At 37.9% G+C, this 20,698-nt stretch overlaps 1 protein-coding gene across 2 annotated transcripts in view; it reads left to right on the top strand.

The window, feature by feature from the left end:
- Window positions 1–1,043: 1,043 nt before the first annotated feature.
- The window catches only part of TBC1D19 (TBC1 domain family member 19), a gene marked incomplete at its 5' end in the record, with an annotated part of 52,311 nt that continues 32,656 nt past the window's right edge, over window positions 1,044–20,698 (top strand). Inside the window, 4 exons of one of the 2 annotated variants that reach the window (XM_082315080.1) lie at window positions 1,044–1,142; window positions 11,166–11,238; window positions 12,011–12,056; window positions 13,826–13,901. In XM_082315080.1, the coding sequence (XP_082171206.1) occupies window positions 1,044–1,142; window positions 11,166–11,238; window positions 12,011–12,056; window positions 13,826–13,901 (294 nt within the window). The remainder of the gene's footprint in view (window positions 1,143–11,165; window positions 11,239–12,010; window positions 12,057–13,825; window positions 13,902–20,698) is intronic. The other variant, XM_082315081.1, reaches the window with a different exon arrangement.

Raw genomic sequence — 20,698 nt, 5'->3', positions numbered from 1 at the left:
CTTAAACTGCAGCTAAAGATGTTTTTGAGCTAATCTTTCTGTCTGCACTGAAACGGGTTTGAAGCCCTTTCACTGTCAGCTCTAGCTGAGAAGCAATTCAAGAAGACGTTGCCTTGTAGCCACTGATTGCAGCAGCTCAGCTGAGGTGCAGTAACTGACTGTAAGAGAAAGCTTAGTTCTTTCCAAGTCAAAGCCAGGCAGGTTAATTAAGCCATAAGTAATGATGATGTAAGATATTATTTAGCTCGTTATTGAGATAGACCTGGAATGCCCACAGCCGGCTGCAGTCCACCTGGCCTGGCAGGTGGTGACTAGCAAGGGACAGCAGCTCCGCACGCCATGGCAGGCTGCTGTCACCAACCCGCCTCTGCGAGGTGGGCGGTTGGACACACAGGTAGGGGTGAAGCCGTCGCGCAGGCGGCGGGGACGAGGGCTCTTTTCTCGGCAAGCTCCGGGGAAGCGAGGGGCAGGCCAGCAGGCCCGGCACGGCTGGATGCCTCCAACATCAGCATGGCCAGTGGCTGGCACGCAGGCTGTGTGGCCAAAGCCCAAGACCCACAAATAGTCTTTCCTTACGCTTATTTCCGACTTCTTTTCTAGCAATGATACATTATAAACGTTTATGTAGGAAACAGAAGCACGTGAGATTTTCACCAGAGCTTTAGGCAACCGTTATCCAGCCCAAAAAACTCCCGCAGCCCACGGGCTGCAGGAAGCCTGCCAGGTGCCCGGGGAGAGGCGGCAGCTGAAGGCACCACCGGGGCTGTCTCCCCGGCTCAGCGGGGACAGCGTGCGGCCTCCTGGGCCGAGCTCCGAGGGGCCGCGGGGGTCTGCGCCACTCCGGGCAGGGGAGGGCACTCCGTCCCGCTCAAGTCACGATCGGCGGGGAGGAACTTGTCGGTGAGGCGTCGCTTTCCGCCCGGACGCCGCCGCGGAGGACCGCCTCCGCTGCCGCAGTTGCCTGGTAACGCCGGTTACCGAGGCGGGGTGCTGCGGCGAAAGCGGTCCGGTGCAGCAGCCCTCCCGCGGGCAGGGGCGCCGCGATGCTGGACCCGGAGAGCGGGCTCTCCCTCACCATAGCGCGGATCGTGCAGCGGCTGAAGGGCTCCAGCCTCCACTCCCAGCTGGAGCGACAGGCCCGGGTGAGCCCCGACCTGGCGCTGTGCTCGCAGGCCCGCCTCCCTTTCCCGCTCCCCCTCCCCGGCGCTTTGTTTCCGGCCGTCGCCCCCGGCCCGGCCCGTGCGGCCTCCGCCGGGGCAGGGGGCCCGGGGCCGGGCCTGGCCTGGCCTGGCCTCCCCTCCCTCCCTCCCTCCCTCCTCGACGGGGCTGGAGAGCCGGCTGGTTGGTTTCTAGAGCTGTATTTATAGTTTCAACCCCTGGGACTGAAGGATTTCGCAGTGAACATGAAGACTATCCTCTCGAAATCTCACTGCTTCAAATAGTTCCTAAAATTAATCGCTTTGTCTTTTAATCTCTAATTTGGAAAGCTTTAAATACCTCTCCCCCGCCCTTTCCTCCTCCAGAGTGCCCCCCGAGAAAATGAGGATTTGGTGAAAGGAAGTCAAAATAAATGAAAAACGCACATGAAAGTACATTTTTGTAGCTGGGAAAACCGTTGCTTTTTTTTATTTAGTAGCTTATCTGTGCTCGAAACCAGATTTTCATACTTCAGCTGAACTTCATTTAGGATGTTTCAGATTAAAATTGTGTCAGTGTTCATGACCATAATAACATAGTAGTGGTGCTATAATGATTATTGTGCGTTATTGAAATATTTTGGTTTGGGTTTTATAAAACCTTGTTTGTTTTTTTTTTCTTTTTTGTAAACAGTGCTTAAAATTGTACAGATTTTTTTAGGATAGAATGTCCATTATCTGCCTTAGTTTTGTTAGGTTTTTAAATGAAACATGATTTTCTTCTCTGAATGTCTTTAAAGCTTTCCATAGCAAGTGACATCACTGCGTGTCTTTTCTGTTTTTTAGTTTTTGTTTTGTTTTTAAATTTGCTGATTTGATCTCTAAATGCTTTTTTAAACGTCTGCTTTGCTCCTATTGATTGGCTGCTCTCTAAATATGTGAGTAAGCAAATGTGCATGACTTGAAGGGGGCTGGAATTATAAAAGAGTATAGATGTTGCGTTCTGCTAAGCGTTGGGGAATTCAGCATCCCAAATAGATAGCCTGACATGAGGTGTGGAGAGTCAAATTCAAGACCTTGTCCTCAGTAAAGGCAGTGATGGGATTTCAGAAAAGGACTCTCCTTTAACAGCTCCGTTACTGATTATAATAAAACTTGTATGTACTCACCTCTGCATTCATTCTTTTGTCTCTGTCTCCTGTGAGGCCTGATTTCACAGTCATTTGATAGTTTTCATGTTTGTTTTGAAACACGAGGAAGCTTGGTGTCCTCAGGACTTGGCGGGGTGTTTCAATGCTGCTGGTGGATGGCTATTTTGTACAGCCATTTTGTACAGGTGGACACTCTGAGGACCTTAGCTGTGCACTTCCCTTGTGGTGTTTGATGTCTGAAAGGGCCAGAAACTCTGCATAATTAAAGCATAAAGGTAACCTATAAAATAAATACAGTGTAATGACCACAGCCAAATCTGTCGTGATAGCTTTGCAGAACACTTTTACAGATTTCTTGGAGAAGAAAAAAAACGTGGATATATAGGTCAGAAGATTATCCTGGTCATATGAAGTGCTAAGGGGAAAGAAAAACAGAGCAACAAATATTCAGGTTGATTCTTAGAGTAGGTGTTTGAAGAGTTTGTAATAGAAGATTAAATCAGAGCTATAGTTCAGTGTAGTGATCTGAAAGATTGGAAAGTTTTTAAATACATCAGCTAGAGGATTTCCCAATGTAGAGAGTCATCTTTTGGAGCTTGTAGTTTAAATTAATAGGGCCAAATGTACACCCTGTTTGTCAGGAATCTGTATGTTCTCCTTGATCTTGATTTCTTTTTTTTATTGACCTTGCGTGCATTTATGTTCTTTCATGTACAGTATAGACTTGTTTTGTTTATAATGCTTGTATAGTCATATTATTGCTATAGTATGCAGTCGCAAAGGCCCTACCAGTGACTTCCTTATCTTTGCTCCATCCCTTAGCAGCTGTACAGAGTTCTGAAGGTTTCTGAATTTTGCTACTTTCTGTATTAAATTAATGCTTGATTTCCCTCCTGTAACATGGGGTATTTCTGTAGTTGCATTATCAAATATGAAATCTTTGCTATTACTATGTATCGCACCTGAACTCCTGTTCATTGATAGGACGTGGTGGTTTTTTTGTCTGCTGGTTAACGATCAGTTTCTGAACAATGCTTAGTCTGCACTGGTTGCCATATTGATCTATAGGTGGTCCCTTTTTATACAATTTTTAAGCTATTTTTTGGGAAGCATACTGTATTTTGAGAAATCTGTTGAGGCAATGCATCAGAATAAAACGTACTTATTGTTTTGGATATTTATACTACAGTTGCATTTTGCCTTTACAAAGATTGCTGTTGATCTGTCAGTATAGAAACTGTAGACATTGCTGATACTCCTTCCTCAAAAATATTTACCCTCTCTGAAAACATGGGAGTCAGAATGGATCCTAGGGTCCATTATAATATTGCCTGAAATGTTTGAGAGAAATTTTTACTCACAAACAGTATTTTAACAAAAAGTCTGTTTTATAAATCCATCTCTTTCAATGTCTAGGAAGGAGAGCTCAAAATGAACAGTTTTTTTCACGAGTTAATAGAATTTTGGGGTAAACACAATATCCTGACATTATTTGTGAGAGTTGACAGAGTAGCCCTGTGGTTATGAAGTGATCACAGCAGCGCTATGCTTGGCTGTCACTGAGAGCCTGAGCTAGTGTCAAGGACTGTGATACACAATCTCTTTGAAATAAGTTTGGTATGGGCACCAAATGATTTGCTGTCAGAGCTTTAGCTCTGTGGATACCAAGATAATCACATTTTTGTTCCAAGGACTGAAGTAGAGGTAGGGTCATATGCTTGTTAGTGACAATTTGGAAAATAAATGTTACATTGATTTTGTAGGTTGAGTTTTGGTATATTGATAATGTGCCTGCAGTTAATACGAAGAGATTAATGCAGGAAAGAGTGTAAATATGCAAGTCATTTGCTTTGGAATTTCTTCTGAGCATATTTTGTCTTGTGTTTGAAAGGAAAGGATAAGAGTTATAGAGAGCCGAAGTATTAGATAGTAGCTTTTCAACGTGTAGAATTGCTGCTGGGGTTATTGGGGTATCAGAGGAGAAAGCTGATCTCACTTTCTTAGGCACAGCTTTCACTGTGTGAGTTTGTAACCAAATTTGTTTGCTTTTGTCTCAATTTTTCTCTTCCCTTTCTGAAATGTAGATGTTTTTAAGGTAAAAATTAGAGGTGGTTAGAAAAACTGAGACATGGACATCTTCAAGAACAAAATGTAGTTTGAAAGCAATTTTGTTTGTGAAGTCTTGCTAAAATTTTGTTTTAGGGAAAAAGCTGTGTCAGTGAACTGACAAAAATGGAACAGTTCAGAGACATGAAAAAAGTGCTACCTTTTTAACACATTTTCATTTGCAGACAATTCAGAAACTTTGTTTTTAATCATGGTTGAAGGAAGCCAGGCTTTATTAATTAATTAAGATTACTCAATTTTTGTCCTCCACAAACCTCTAATAGAAATCAGTCTGACTCTGAGTTGCCTGGAACCTCTAGTGGCCAGGGGCAAATAACAAGTTAAAAAAACCCGGAAAACAAAAAAACAAAACCAACCAAACAAAAGCTTCAGTAGTTTGTTCCTAAAGAACTTTTCTAAATCAGGAGGTGAAAATAAAATGAAAGATAAAGGTTCTAAATTATGTTTTAAATGGAACAAGAAAGACTCACGATACAAGGAATCCCTCTGGGCATTTTCTGTGTAGGTGTTCTCAGATTTGTTTCTTATAGTTATGTCTGTAGTGGGGCAACTTGAAGGAGAACTTTTAGAAAACCAGGATGATAGCTGTCAAAGTAGGCTAAAAGTGGTAACTTGAGTTTCCCTGACACCCCACCCCACTCTGGCAATTGAGTATTAAGTTTGGGAGTGAGAAAAGATTTTAGGAGGTACCTGAAGGTATGAACAAGGTGTGGAGAGGATATATGCTAGGGTATGTCATGATCAGAATGATTGTCCAGAGGAGAGGACTCTGCCATTACTCTTTGAACAAACCTGTGACTAGTACCAGAAGGATTTAAAGAAAATATTAACCAAAGTGAGAGGTAAGGGTTTTCACAAGACTTCAAATGGGGCAAAGAAGGAGAGGAGCTTGCTTTGGGAGCCCTAGGAATGTTGCAGCTGGGGTGTTACCCGACTGTGTGCTTTTAAAAGGAGTACAGATAAGCATCTTAGAATAATTTATGTGGAGTGAATGGTCTGCAAGAAATCTGAGGATATTATTTTCATTACATTTTTCTCCAACGGTTAAAAAAAGAAATTGATACTGATCCCTACTTAAGTAAAAGATCAAATTAAGAAGGAGAATGTTTCTGTAAACATAGCATTTATTTAATAAAACTTAGCAAATAAACGTAGGCTCATGAATCGTCATAGATAATTAATGATTATTTTCTGTGCATTGTATTTAACAAAGGACTTACTATCCCCTCCTGATAGAGTTTGTACTTTGGTTTAAATGCTTCAGTAGTAACATTTGCAGTGCAGTGAATTTTAAATTGAATGCAGTTGTGAATACGTTGATCAGATTATTGAGTTCAGAAGCAATGTAAGCTTGATTCGCAGATTTTTTTTTTTAATAATGTAGATTATATGTTTTTACTTTGTGCGTGTGTATTTTATTTGCAGGACTAATTTTATATTAAAATAAAACCTAGAAAATTTATTAAAACATCAGAATTATATTATTAAAAATGTATCCTGCATATCTTGTGGGAGAACATAACATTTGAAGCTGTTTATTCCTGTGTGAGGCTAATTGAAGGTCTCTGTTTCAACTGCTAGGTTGTTTTTACTTGAACAAGAAAGTTCACAATACTCTTTCCCTTAGTGTAGTTACTGTAGAAATGTACAAGGGTTGGAAAACTGTCAGTGTAATCAGGGTTTCGTACTTAGGGAAATTTGCTTAGTTATGCTCAGAATGATTCCTCTTTCTGTTCCAGAAACATATAAAACAAAATCATTCCCTTAAATTTGTAGGATTTTAAGTGTTTAGAGAGTGTTTATGTTGAAATTGTTGTGGTCGTACTTGAAGTGGTTTTTAACAAGTTGGCTTGATCCTGGTAAAATCTAGTTACGGCAGAATGGAGTATGTGAGAAAAGGTGAATATTTATTAGCTTTCATTGAATTTACTTCTGCTAAAGTTGGAATATTTTTGGGGTAGTGTGCTTTATTGTAATTTGGAAAATAATAGCAATAAAAGCTAAAAACATTGTGCACTTGTGCAAAATCATAATGAGCAATAATAAATGCTCTGAGAATGTACATACTTGTCTAAAACAAAAAGGCTTTGAAGATAAATTATGGTGGATAGCCTGTAAAAATATTTAGATCATGTACAGTTATTTGCAGAACTGTTTGCAGCAGGATAAAAATATGTGTTCACCTGATGCAGTTTCACATTTCAGTATAGTTGGATCACTTCTCTGCAGTGTTTATTCTTGTTGAGAAAAGAAATAGTTTAACACTGGAGTTATGTGGGAACACTTTGTTCTGTCAAGCCTCCTCTTCGTAGTATGTTGCTTGTCCTCTAAGTATTTTCCTATACTTCTTTGAGTGCTGTGCCTTGATGGCTCATCTGTCCTCTTGCATGATCAATGTTGCTCCAGTCATGATGACTGAATGCCATTTCCAAATTTAGATGCTAATTTGCAAATAGATTTGTCTCTTTGTGTTCACTTGCTCTGCGAATCAATTTGCTACACCCACCAACTTTTTCCAACTAGCTCTGTGCTATCCTTTTGCTTGCTTTCAGCCAGATCAATGTTGAGTGTCTGGATTTTCTTCCGTCTTGGCATCCAAGTACAGAAAAGTGTAATCCATTTAGAGTATCACTTACGGTGGTGGCTGCCCAGATCTCAGCAGGATACCTTACCAAAATCGAAGACAAAGAATATGTGCGCAGAACATAAATACAAGGGATTGCTAGTGGTACCTTAGCCACCTTTTAGAAGGTTTGGCAAAATTTTTGAAGTCTGAAAACCATTCTTTCTCTTCTATACAGCTGAAGGACAAGAGGGTGTCAACAAATGCCGTAATGATAGCTTGTTTTATGAAGGAATGTCTGAACAGCCGGTTGCTTCTTGATTTGCAAGAAGCTGGCCAAGACTGTAGATAAACGTGGACACCCAACACCTGAACCCCAGCGCCCTATCCATAAGAATATGCACAATCACAGTTTTACTGGAAGAGAAACTGGTAGACATTAACTTTTATTAAAAATAATTTTTTATTGCTTGCTGAATCACACTGCATTCATCCCTGTCTCCTTTCAGGACTCTGTCTTGGCCTGACTGAGCCTCTGAATAGCGTGATTTCTTCCCTGGTCTGGCTGTCCCTCTTTGCTTTCACAGGTTGTTCCCTTATATTGCTCACTCTCCTTTACCCTGCTTGTGACGACCTCCTGATAGTACCAGATCCTTTTTAAAAAAAGGAAGATACTTGTTCATCAAGATGTGTGTATTGAAATTGGAGAGTCTGTAGTTCTACCTGGGTATATGCTGCATTTTGATCATGCAGGAAATATTAATTCAGTTCATCAGTACAAATTTCGTCAAGTGTTTTTTTCCCAATAAATGTTAGCCAGGCATTTTTATCAGTGTAAAACATAGTAATGCTTTTTATATAAATAAAATTTTGTCAATATGTTTTTCATTCTACCAAAAAACTATAGTGGATGAAAATGCAAATGACACTTAGGCAGTACTTTGTATCAAGCAGTTTACAGCAAACAAACCCTACGAAAATACCTAAATGTTTTTGCAGCATAGTGCAACACAGAAATAAGTTAGACCAGTTAGTCCAAAGGGAAAATACAAGTATATGGGAGACCCGGTTTAGCAATTTTGGAACATCAGCTCTGCAAAGTCTCCTTGACTCCTCAATTTAGTGCCCATAAACACCCGTGTAAATTCCAAAGAGGTATCGTTCTGTTAAGTTATGGCAAAGCAATTCTGAAGGGATTTCCTTTCACCTGCCAAAATAAGTATTTTCTTCTTTGGTTATATTACAGAGAGCTAGAGTATGTTGCTCTGTGTTAGAACTGGCTGCAGCCACTAGCTGGGCCGACTGCCATCTGCTTTCACCTTTCAGTTATGCAGATATCCAGTACGCAATGAGTCCGTAACAGTAACAGTTTCTGCGGCTCTGTAGCTCTGTGTAGCACTGTAGGAATCTATCGATCATAATCCAGAAGTAAACAAAAGGAAAAGTGGAAATGGGAGGAGGCTTTGGCAGTTGCATCCTGAAATGACACGAGTGGGGACATAAGTGCCCCCATAATTTGGGGGAGAATTTTCATGTTTCTTATATGAAAATTTGTCTCAGTAGGGCATTTTGCAGTCAGGAGAAGAAAAAGGACACAGGAAACAGGCTAAAAATAAAAGTTTTGATAAGTTAAAGATAAGAATATTTGCTGCAGCTGCAGCAGGGCTAGGAGTAGTGAAATAGAACTGGACTGAATAAATGAGCATGAAGAGGTGAACGTAACTGGTGGAGATGAAGCACTAATGTAATCCTTGGAGAAAGTTTTCCCCAAAGTGCTGTCCTGCTTCCTTTTGGACTGCCACCCTGCTGCATACAAAAGAGTCACTGTTTTTTTGTTCTGCAGCTGGGGAACAGGCTCTGTTGGGAACAGCAGTTCACAAGAAAGTCCTCTGTTGTATCTTTTGGGCTGACAGGGAAAATGGGAAGTCATCTGTGTGGACTGAACTCCTTTATCCCCTCTAATGCAATATGCTGTATCAATTTCCAGAATTTCCAGGAAACCACAAAAAAAAAGGATCATCAATATGAGTGTCAGACATTCCTTAATGAGCCAAAAGCTCACAAATCTTACAGATGTCTGAACAGCAGAGAAGGAAAATACTGTTCTCCTGATTGCACTTTTGTCACTTGCACTGTTCACAGTGTCAAGACAATGAACCCACTTTGTAGTAGATTGTAAAGTTTTTTTTTTGTTGTGAGTCATCATCTGTCAATGAATTGTATTTCTGAGGGTTTTTTTGCATATCTAAAAAGTATTTTGAAGGATATGTACCAGGCCCCACAGGTAAACATCCTGTGGACCTTGGGATCAAAGTTGGCCATACTTAACCCAGAAGACAAAATTGAGCATTTACAAAAGTGTACTCAACAACTTCTGAGGAACAGTAAGGCACAATCTGCCCAGTTTGATGGATGTTGCTTTATATAAAATTCATACAGGAGAGGTACAAAACCACTGCCTTGCAGCAGAAAAAATTAAACTCAGCCTGACATACGTCAGTCCAAAACGGATGTAGTACTTTCCATCAAAGTAGGTTCAGAAGGAATCCTTCATAAGATATTCCTTGAGGCTGTTGCTTGAAAGGGTATTTTGTGAGCTGCCCAACAACTCCCATGAAAATCTTTCTTTGTTTCCCTGCCTTTAGCAATGATCCTTTGCCTGCCTTTACTGTTGTGCTGAATGGAATATGTGTTTGTCATTTGACATGAGAGTTATGCAACTCACCGCGCCTTATGGTTTGTGCTTGTGATCACCTTTCTTTCTTGGAAGGCATGTTTACGGTCTCTTTGCTCTTGGAGTCAATAAACCAAATATAAAAGCCCTCCTTACCTGTAGTGGCAAAGTGACTTAAAATAAGAGCAGAAGTGCTGATGCTATCAGTCTCTGCATTATTGGCGTTCCCCCTTTCAATTAGGAAAAATGGAAAGATTTCCTTAAAATTCTGCATTGTGAATTCATCTAGACCAACTTTTCCAGCAAGCTGTGCAGCACAGCAAATACCCTTTTCTGTATATAAAGTATAAGGCAAATGATAGGATTGTGGAGTTTGTTAGTTGTGTGTCATGGACCTAAAGCATGCCATGCTGTCAACAGTGCTGTTAGGGCCGGCAAACTGCGCAAGCTGGTGAAAGTTTATTTTTAATAGCAGTATAACTTACTGCAATAGAATCAGCAGCTGATATGCCTACAGCATATTGCTGAGTAGCTTTTGGTAAGAGATAATCTCACATTTCTAGGTAGATGATGTGGCCATATGCTTCTTTCTAACATATGCCTTGAGCTGTCACAGCAGTGGAGTAAATTGCACAGGGATCTCCCAGTGTTATTTTTGAGGTAGCAACCAGGGTTGCTATTCTTTTCTAAACCTCTAGCTTTATCCTCTGGTGTTAATCAGCTATTGCCACACTCCATGTTTAGGAAAATATGTATTAGAAGTCACTTCACAGAAACCTCTGAGTTTCTGATTGTTGTCCTTTTGGACCTTTGTGGTCTATTTGTTTTCTCCTCTTGGTCTAGCTATAGAAGAAGGAGATGCTATAGCAGCTGCTTCTGCTGTTGCTGAAAAATCTGCAGCAACGTTTGCGTGGTAGTGTCATGGTACAGTTGTAAAACTGGTTGGTGCCTAGTTGTTTGTGTCGTGCGTTTCATTACAAGCGGCTGCATAACCTGGTAGTCACAGCTGCAGTGAGGAGTGTTTGGTCCACAGTTTTTATTTGAAGTTTGAAGATGGCATTTCCAATCTGAAAGAGGTGAACTGTGGGAGGTTAAGTGAGAAGTTATGGAACATTTTCAGTTTGATTCTTTCATGTAGAATACAGTGAGTGGCTTCTAGTTATTTATTTGTATACCTTGTGACCAATCCTTTAATGTGTAGAGTCTAGCATTTGTGCGAAGTATGTGGGGTACTTGCTCAGAATATCAACCATATATCACTGGATACTCCTCCTCCCTTCCCTCTCCTTCCACACATACAGCTTTTAGCACTGATGCAAAGACATCAAGTGAGGAAAAAGTTGGCTGATTTTTTTTGGCTGCAGTTACCATTGTTAAGTTAGTAATAAGCAGTTTGCTTTGTGTATAACCTTAAGCATGTATGTTTCTTGTTTCATAACCTAAAATACACAATTTACTTTCTTTTTAGTGCTTGCTTGATGATTATTTATCCGTTTATTTATTTTTCATATTAGGTTAGCCTACATAAACCAGAAATTAAACTGGAATCACTAAAAGAAGATATTAAGGATTTTCTGAAGACATCAGGTTTGTAATACTTCATTGCTACATTTGTGGATAGTATAGACCTATGTAAGAATATATGTGACATACATGATGAAAATAGTAGTTTGTGTAGCTTGGTACCTTGTCACTGCCGGTAGCCAGAAGCAGATATTCAGTGATTCCAGATTATTAAATGAGGTAGATAGAGAAAATTAAAAGGGAAAAAATTCTTGGATTCCAGCACCATTTTGAAAAACGTACTATGCAAAGAGGTGATTTTATTATTTTATAAGATACTAGTAATTTTTTTGAAAGTTCTGAATGATACAAGAGCTCAGTCACTTCTGAAAATGGAAATTAGCATTCATGGAGGTACTCTTGAAAGTTTTACCCTTAGTTAAATTTCCAGTTTCCGTTGGAAGTTGTAGGCTATGTAACTGTAATGTGAAGATTTGATAGTAAGTGGTGTAAGATTTATAAAAATGAGAAATGCTGTGTCTATTAATATTTATAGTTGTTTTAATAATATGATGGCTTTGAAAAAATATCATATAATAATTTAACCAAAACTGTGTTGTAATTATTTGAGCAGTAGATGGAAATAAAGGATATTCAATCTTCATACAGGTCTCAACTTGCAATTTTTCCTACCTGAATTAGGTTAAGGTTTCTTCATCTCTTCCTGTCTGTCTGGTAGGTAGACATGAATTGAGACAGGACAGAAAAGTCTAGTGACTATAAAGCAACCTCTGATTCATGTTCCATTAGTACTAATTCCTAAAGTTGTCTTCTGGTTATTTTTTTATTTTAACAGGTTGGGAAAAGAAGCTTCAGAATGCTGTTTATAGTGAACTCAACGTGTGAGTTTATTTAGTATTTTTATTTAATAAGTTCTACTCACATGATTTACTTTTGATTCATTTGTGTATATAGGTGTAGGTTGTGTTACTATTATCTGCAAGATCTGTCATACCAAGGGTGCCTGCTTAATTTCTGTTTTTAAAATGCTATTATTTCTTTTTCATCCTCGTAAAAATATTGGACTTAAGTACATTTTAAAGAATGACTGAAACAAATATTACCACATTTCTCGTTACTTTAGTAATATCTTTGTTGTTTTACTTCCAAAGTGTACCAAGAGTCATAATGTAATTCTTCTGTAGCTGAGGTAGTTGCTGCAAATGAATTTTAATTATTGTCAGATTTTTCTGACGGCATTGTGCATATTTGTTGTATTAATTATAAAAAAAAAAGAATTAAGATATTGGATCTCTAGACTTACCAGATCAGTGCTTATCATGCTTGGGATATGGTTATAAACACACTGAAATTTGTGAAATTCCTTTTTTATTATTGTTCAGCGAACTTTGGATTAGACTTCTGGGAAGCGTAAGTTGCCTTTACATTCTGGCAAGGTGGAAAGGTGAATTTCATAACAGGTATAGCCATAAATGCAACTGTATAATAAGAAATGTGTATGCAAATCTATTTGTGCTAGTTTAAATAAGCTTATTAGAGTTACCAGATTTGAACGTCTTAGTAGTACGAGGGACTCGATTCAGCAAAATACTTGTAAATGTATCTGTTAGTAAGGATTCATCTTCATCATGCCTTTCAAGGGAAAAATATTTACCTGTCTATTGGACTAATGCTTATGATTTCTTTGAGTTCACAGAAATAAGCCCTGGAAAATTGAAGTTAGCTAAGAATACCATGATTTCATGAGCATTGTGGAAAAGCCAAGAAACAGCATTGCTCAAATCTGTTAGTATTGATTCCATTTTACACATAGGCAGAGTTGTCCGGAACAAATTAGCAGCAAGTACAAGAATGACTTTACCAGTTAAAAATGGGAAGAAATTTGGGGAGGGTTTCCCAAAATGCTGTGATAGGAACTGATTGAATACATATAAACAAATGAAAATTCAGGCTAACTATAAGAGAAGCTTTGTGTAAATTTTGTTTCCTGAAAGACATTTGAGACAGTTAAAATTAAGCTGGATGAAATGTTTGGCAATAACTCATTGGAAATAATGTGCACTACTGGAAGACAAATTAGTGTTTTGGTTTGGTTTTTTTTAGTTTTGTTCCAGCTTTTATATTTTGGCATAATGCAGTTTATGAATGGATATTCAACTTTGCTTAGGTCAACACCACAAAGTTCTAATTGCTTTGGACATGTACATGTTCACTATTGATTTTTAAAAGGAAATCCTCCAAAAAATATATTGTCTCTTGAAAAAATACAGTATCCTGGATAGTAAAAGTTCCAGGGAGTCATAAAGATGACATGATGTGCAGAGGATACACTTCTAAAATACGTGATTTGTTCATAGAATTATTTGATTTTATTTTACAAATATGTGAAATTATGAGGAAGTATTATTTTTAATATATGAAGAACTCATGTTGAAATGTTATTAATACTTACATATCTTTATATTGTTTGTGTCCATAGGAAAGGATGAGGAAGAAATACTTCTAAAGATAACGCTTATTTTTAGTTCTTGATCAACATACACAGCGGTTTTACTAGCGCTGTCATGAAAGAAGTTACGTTTGGGTTTACAAATACAGGATTAATTAAGAAAAATAAAAATCTGAACATTTAAAATGTGCTTTCTTTAAGGTTTCCTTCACCCTGTCATCCTGCAGCACCACCTGAGCATATGAAAGAACCGTTAGCTTATATGAGGAAAGCACAGGTTGGTTGTTACCAATTTTACCATTCATATCAGGTCTCTGATTAGACTATTTGAGATTTACACTCTATAATGTTATTGTACATTTTCTAGGTTTTATACCTTAGGAAAACCACAAATTTGTAACTGCATCAAAGTTAATAATAATGTTGTATATGTGAAATTTTACATGCATAAAAAAATGCTGAGGTAATTCTCCAACCATGAAAGAAGTAGGATACAGTGTCAGGTAGGTGAATACTGTAAAACAGAGAGACAATGTGAAATATGTCAAGGAGGAGAATTTGATTTTGTTGGGAAGAAGATGAAGTGTAGCTATAGGTCATTTCACTTCAGGTTACAAAAATATTGTTATGAAGAGACACTGGCAGGCAGTTTGGCAATGAAAGACAACAGGCTGCAGAGATAGTGAGATCTTCAGGAAGAAGAGATATATTTAGTACTTAGAAATGTGAAAGGAAGATGGAAAGTATAGAGCTAAGGAGCTTAAAGCATATTGAAGGAGAATAAGAGAAACTGGACTATAAAAGATTAAATGAGGATTTTTGGTGTCAGGAAAAAATATTTTTGCTTCGTTGTTTTTATTTTTTCACCAATATGTGCCATTTGAAATAAATAAAAAAAATCCACATAAATATGTAAAAAATAATGCTTCCAGAATATGATCTGACCAAAATAGCTGAGGTAAGGATAAAATTGTATTTAACTCAGCTGTGCCTAGAAATACAGTGCAGTATTCTTTTACAAGATATTCAACATATTATGTTACTTTTTCAGTCATATTGTTGCCTATTCCAGTAAGTTTATCTTGCTGTCCTGGGTTTCAGTCTTTAGCATTTGGGGACAAAGATTGTATTAAACAATTTTTCTTCTGTGATGTGAAATGTAATGCCACAATTTACTGCCTGAAAATAATCACTCTTATCAGTTTACTAATGCAAAAACCACAGAGGTGTATCTATGTGTATGTTTGTCTAAACCAGTTTCATTGCTTATTATTTTATAAAAGTGTATACAATACTTATGGTAACCAATATTTTTAGCTCTATGTGGAAAGGACTGTTTTTCTAATAGTTTAGGAACGAGTAGGAGAAGTCCTATCTTTACTAGTTTCAAAATTTCATAGCCCTATTTCAAAGAGTATTATGCATCCATACCCTCTGGGGTGAGTTAACCCTGGTAGGCAGCTGATCCGCTCGCTCACTCCCCGACAGTGGAATGGGGGAGAGAATCAGAAGGGCAAAAGTGAGAAAACTTGTGATAAAGAAGGATAAAGACAGTTTAATAGGTAAAGCAAAAGCCATGCACACAAGCAAAGCAAAACAAGGAATTCTTTCACCACTTCCCATCGGCAGGCAGGCATTCAGCCATCTCCAGGAAAGCAGGGCTCCATCATGCGTAAAGGTTACTTGGGCAGACAAACACCGTAACTCCAAATGTCCCCCCTTCCTCCTTCTTTCTCCCAGCTTTTCTATTCAGAGCATGATGTCATATGGTGTGGAATATCTGTTTGCTCAGTTAGGGTCAGCTGTCCTAGCTCTGTCCCCTCCCAGCTTCTTGTGCACCCCCAGCCTACTCGCTGGTGGGGCAGCATGAGAAACAGAAAAGGCCTACATGCTGTTCAGCAATAGCTAAAACATTGCTGTGTTATCAACACCATTTTGGTCACAAATCCAAAACACAGCACCATACCAGCTACTATGAAGAAAATTAACTCTATCCCAGCCAAAACCAGTAGATCCTCTTTCAAATCCTTTTTTGAAGTACAACTCTTCAATAAAGACATATGAATCCTTTTCATAGAGAAATATTGATAAATGGTGCTAGTTGCAAAATAGTAATAAATACACAGTTAGGGATTTAACATATTTTCTAAAACGGCTGAGGTACGTGTGAGTGATTTTCAAGATGCACACACTTTTATCACTGTAGATAATAGGTCCGTAAGAAAACAATCATGATCAGATCAGTTGAATTACAACTTGATTTTATTTTGTTACTCTTCTTGATTAAAGAGCAGTAAACAATGTAAAAGACTTACAAAGACAGTGTTTCCATGATTTTGTTTGTTTAAAATATTTGGAAGTAGCTAAAATGCAAATATAGATGTTGCTAATACATTTTGGGAGAGAAATAAAAGTGGAAACGTACCAATTTACTTCCATTAGGTATCAGAAATCTAATTAATTTTTTGAAGGTAGAAGACTGTTTTTGTTTCATTTGGAGGTAGATTTTTTCACCTTATTTGTCTTTTAGCATCACAGCAGTTGGAAGAGAATGTTTTGGTGCTATCAACAAAATTCGTCCTGGTAGAAAAAAATGTTTTCCATATACGTCATATCCTATTTTTATTATGCACAGCCACTGTTTAAGGTGCTGTTTCCATTTTTATGAGCTCGTTGACATTTTCTTTATCCTTTTCTATCTTAATTAATTTTGCTCTACTTCAGAATTCTGGAAAGAAGGGTAATACTCTCTGAAAACCATCTTATTTTGATACCAGTTATTGGAATGACTTTGAATCAGTAATTAAAACTATATTAGTATTTTTCTAGAGTGGATATTAAAATGTTCATAATTAACCCTTTTCCTCCTCAAGGTGGTTCTGTTTGCTCATTCTTAGGTGGTAGACTGAAGTTTTTATACTGTATTCTCTTCACTACCTCAAAAGAAAAATAGCTTTCTAGGAAAGGATGGAGCATTAATGGCAATGCATAATAACGCTGTAAATTATTCATGTAGTTGTGGTATTGTGCAGTGTAGAAAATGTACTGCCATTAATATTTACATATCTTTGAATATTAATGTAACATAATGTATATTTTCTAATCGTGTGCTGGAGAACTGGACCTGTGTTTGGGTCGGGATAGATCACTGGGTACAGCTGCTTTAGTCTGGCATTGTTTAGGTCTTTCCTAGACAGAGACAGACAGAGAAATACTAGGTCTTTGTTTTGTTTCGTTTCCTGAAAAATGTCAGATATAACATTTAGGACCTTTCTTTAAAATATCAGGTTATTACACATCTCTGGTGTTTTCTGAGCTATTTGGTCTGGTTCCAATTTTGGGGGGATAGCTCACCTCTTCCCACCTTGTGAAAGAGCAGAATTATTGCTTAAAACTTACGCATCTCAATGCAAAGTTTTAGCACTAGATTCTAGGATTAAAAATTTGAACTTTACTAATTTGTTTTATGTGCCCAGCAGAGACTGATGTGAGTTGAAACATTCCTGAATCCACTGAACTACTGTATTGACTATTTTGATTTCTACATTTTGATAAGGTGAAATTATTGCAGACCTCTTCAACTGTTTGTTTTGCTCCCAGAGTTCACTGGGAAAGCCTTTGCGAGATTTAGGACAAGGCTGCTGCAAACAGCAATGAAGAAATGAAATGGACAACATACATAAAAATAAGAGCATAAAGAGCTGAAGAGAAGCATAGGAATCTGAGTCCAAAGAAATGTTAGGAAGTGTTTCCACAGTCTGATACCTCCTACGAAGCTGTCTTTTAATTGTGTCATGTGTAGCTTTTACAAAGTTCACAACAAACCAAACACTGTAAATCTCAACAGGAACTGTTATCATGACAATCCCATAATATATAATTTATAAATTTGCACCACTGTGTTTTAATCCATACAGGTCCTTCTTCCTAGTTTTAGCTGTAAGCCAGGAGCTTTTTTCAGGGTTGTGAGAGAAATATTAAATGAGTAAACTTAAGGAGGTGATAGGTGGATAAGAAATTGTCTAGCTACAAAGCGTAAGGAGTGGGAAAACGGGAAAGGAGCAGCCAGTTCTGCGTTGGAGTAGGTCTGCTTCGCTCTAGCAACTGCTTACCACAATAGGAGTGGGAAAGGTATTGTTTTCCAGAGGGAGGCAACATTAAGTTAATTAGCTATCTTCAAAGGAAGCTGAGATACTCTACTGGCTCTGGAGAACCCATGTTGTTTGAGTTAATAATACGTATTCTTGCTTGATCTTCTTTAAAGTTTTGTTCCGTTATTTCTAAATTTGTCTCCAATGAAAAAAAAGATAGGTTTATCTGAAATTTGTACAGTCAGAAACAACTCTGGGTGATCTTTGCGATACAGTATACCTTCCTGAAGGTAGGGCAGTTCTGAAAACCAGGGTACTGGAGTGCATTCACAAAAATGAGAATTCTGATGTACTACTTAAGGATATCTTAAGGGTAATTCAGTGTGTTCTACTTGAGTAGCATCAGCTCGTTATCTAAAAATACAGGGACGTGAAAAGATAAATTGTTCTCTGGTGGGCTGCACTTCCAAATTCTGGGAAGAAAGAAGACTGTAATTGTCTGTGTTTTAATCTGTTTGTCCCTTGCTTCATTGGATTCTTTACCTCCATGCTTCTAGCCAAATCTGTGAAGATCTTACTGAAGTGGAGCTTTGCTAAGGCAAATCCTTTCCTCCCAGTACTTAAATTTTCCTATGTTCCTCTTTGTTTATTCTCAGATCTTGCATTTTGAAGAAAGTCCATACATAAACAACAGACTTGATTAGAAAATTACCTTGCTATATTTGCTATTGATATTCTGGTAGTTTTTTTTCCCAGCTAAGACCAGATTCCCCATGTTGTACACGCTACACAGACACACAATCAAAAAAGCATTCTGACCTGTAGGTTTGTAGTTATGAGCTAAAGCACTCCCCAGTCCTATTTCAAATAAGAGTAACATTACAGTCAATTTCAATAGGAGCGTGGGTACTAGGAACTTTCTAAAGTATAACAGAGATGTTCCTATCCATATCCTAATTTCTCCCAGAAGAGTTAAATAATCCCTAAAGGACAAAACCCAGCTAAATTATTAATTTTCTTTCTTGAAACAGACTGGTGGACTCTGAAAAAATTAAAATGACAATACTACATATTCTAATGCTGTGACTGCTGAAGATCTGCTTAAATTGTCTTCCTTCAATAGTCAATTCACCTTTCCTAGTTTCTAAATCTCTTTGAGAAAATAGACTTGAGTGCTTGAATAGTTGATAAAGAAAAATGGTGTTTTCTTTGGAAAGTATTAAAGTCAAAAGAAATTTTATAATATTTTTATTATTCCTAAAAGAATTTCTGTTTCTTGTTACAGAAGTTGGAGTAGGGGATACTCAGATCTCTTTTTAGACCATGTATTGATTTGGTTTCTTGCATCCTAAATTAAGCTATGCATCTTATCAGAGGCCAGACGAAAAGTTCATGAGCATCAGAACGAGAGCAGTACCAACATAGTTTCCATATTTCTCTTCTTTTTGAAATTTACAGGTTTTCATTAGAGAAAATGTACCAAATGAAATCTGTGTCCAGACACCTTGAATTCTACCCACAGAGTAGGTCTTATTAGGTGCACTCTGAAAGAATTTTAGGCTTCATTATTGTGGAAAAAACTGTAACTAATCCTGGCTAGTTTATGCAGTTGTGACATATTTCTGTTTAGTTTATTTGTTGTCCACCCAGTTTCATTTAACTGCAGCGAAAGTTTATAAATGACTTTGCTACAGGATAAGATAAATCCGATTTGTAACAGACATGTTTGAAATTGTTACCAAATTGCAGTATTGCCTTCCTCGGTTTCAACTGTTTTACTGAAGGTTATCATTGTAACCATAGCAATCCCAGCAACGTGTTTCCTTAGTGTTACATTTCTTCATAAAATTAGAGGAATCATCTTGGAAAATTTATTGTTCCCATCAATGAAATGACTTTATGAACTCTGCCTCTGGCTTTTATTTCAGTCCAGGATACTGTGTTCTGTTTCTGCTCACTGCAGGTAACTCCACTGTCCTGAGGAGAGGGGAGGCCATCTTGCTTGGAGAGGCTGTGTAACCCTCACTTTTGTTTTGACTTGGTTGCTTTTATTTGAACATCTTTTACTGGGCAGAGTCTTGAAGGCTGAATTATGGCACAGTTTATGAGTATCCAGAAGTGATTTATTACTAACATGTTGCATCCCCAGTGCAGTAAGTGGCTTAATGTCTGGTCTGGCAGTTGTCAGTCACACCGAGAGTATTGACCTCCGTTGCTCCTTGGAATGAGCTGGTTCTCCGTCTTGCAAACCTGCCATCTGCCTCTTCTGTGCTTCTTTTGTAGCTTTTGTATCTTGGAGCATATCCATGCTCTTCCCCTGCCCTTAATTTTGATCTTGATGATTTCACTTTGTTTTTTAAACTGCTACTAACACCTCTGTATTCTCTCTTTGTTTCTGCTTTCTTATCCTATATGGCTTAGTAGTCTTTGTGCTCTCTCACTTTTCATTTCTTTCAGCAACAAAACCCCACTTCTCAGCAAAATAGGGTACTGTAAATGCTCTACACCACCCGTCTGAGAGAGAATAACCAGTTTGTGGCATGGTGTTGTGTAACTGCAGCATCTGGAAGGCATTTGAATATGCTAATACAGTTAAATAAAAATATTATACAGAATATTATAAAAACCACTGCAATTTGGAAAACATTCCTTACAGTTAATACTCAGATCTGTTTCGTTTATGTGAGAGAAGGTGAAGGGATGGCTTGATTTTGAGAAGAAATTTCTGGTGAAAAATAGCTGTTTCGTTTGATGGAAAAAGTCATGAGAGGATCCTGTAAATGGAAACTAAAATGAAACAATTATAGACAAGATATAATTTTTGTTTTTTAACAGAACATTTGAACATCTGCCCTTTCCTTCATTTGCTTCCTGACACTGCAGCCTCTTTAGGACAGAACTTTTAAGTTTGAGGAACATGTGGTTAGACAGTAACTAACTGTTGTAGAATTTGTGTCTAGAGCAAATTACAAATAATAAATAG

The sequence above is a fragment of the Platalea leucorodia genome (assembly GCF_965183815.1).
Source record: "Platalea leucorodia genome assembly, chromosome: 6".
Classification (NCBI taxonomy): Eukaryota; Metazoa; Chordata; class Aves; order Pelecaniformes; family Threskiornithidae; genus Platalea; species Platalea leucorodia.
The sequence above is the reverse complement of the archived record's forward strand: the minus strand, read 5'-3'. Positions and strand labels throughout refer to the sequence as shown.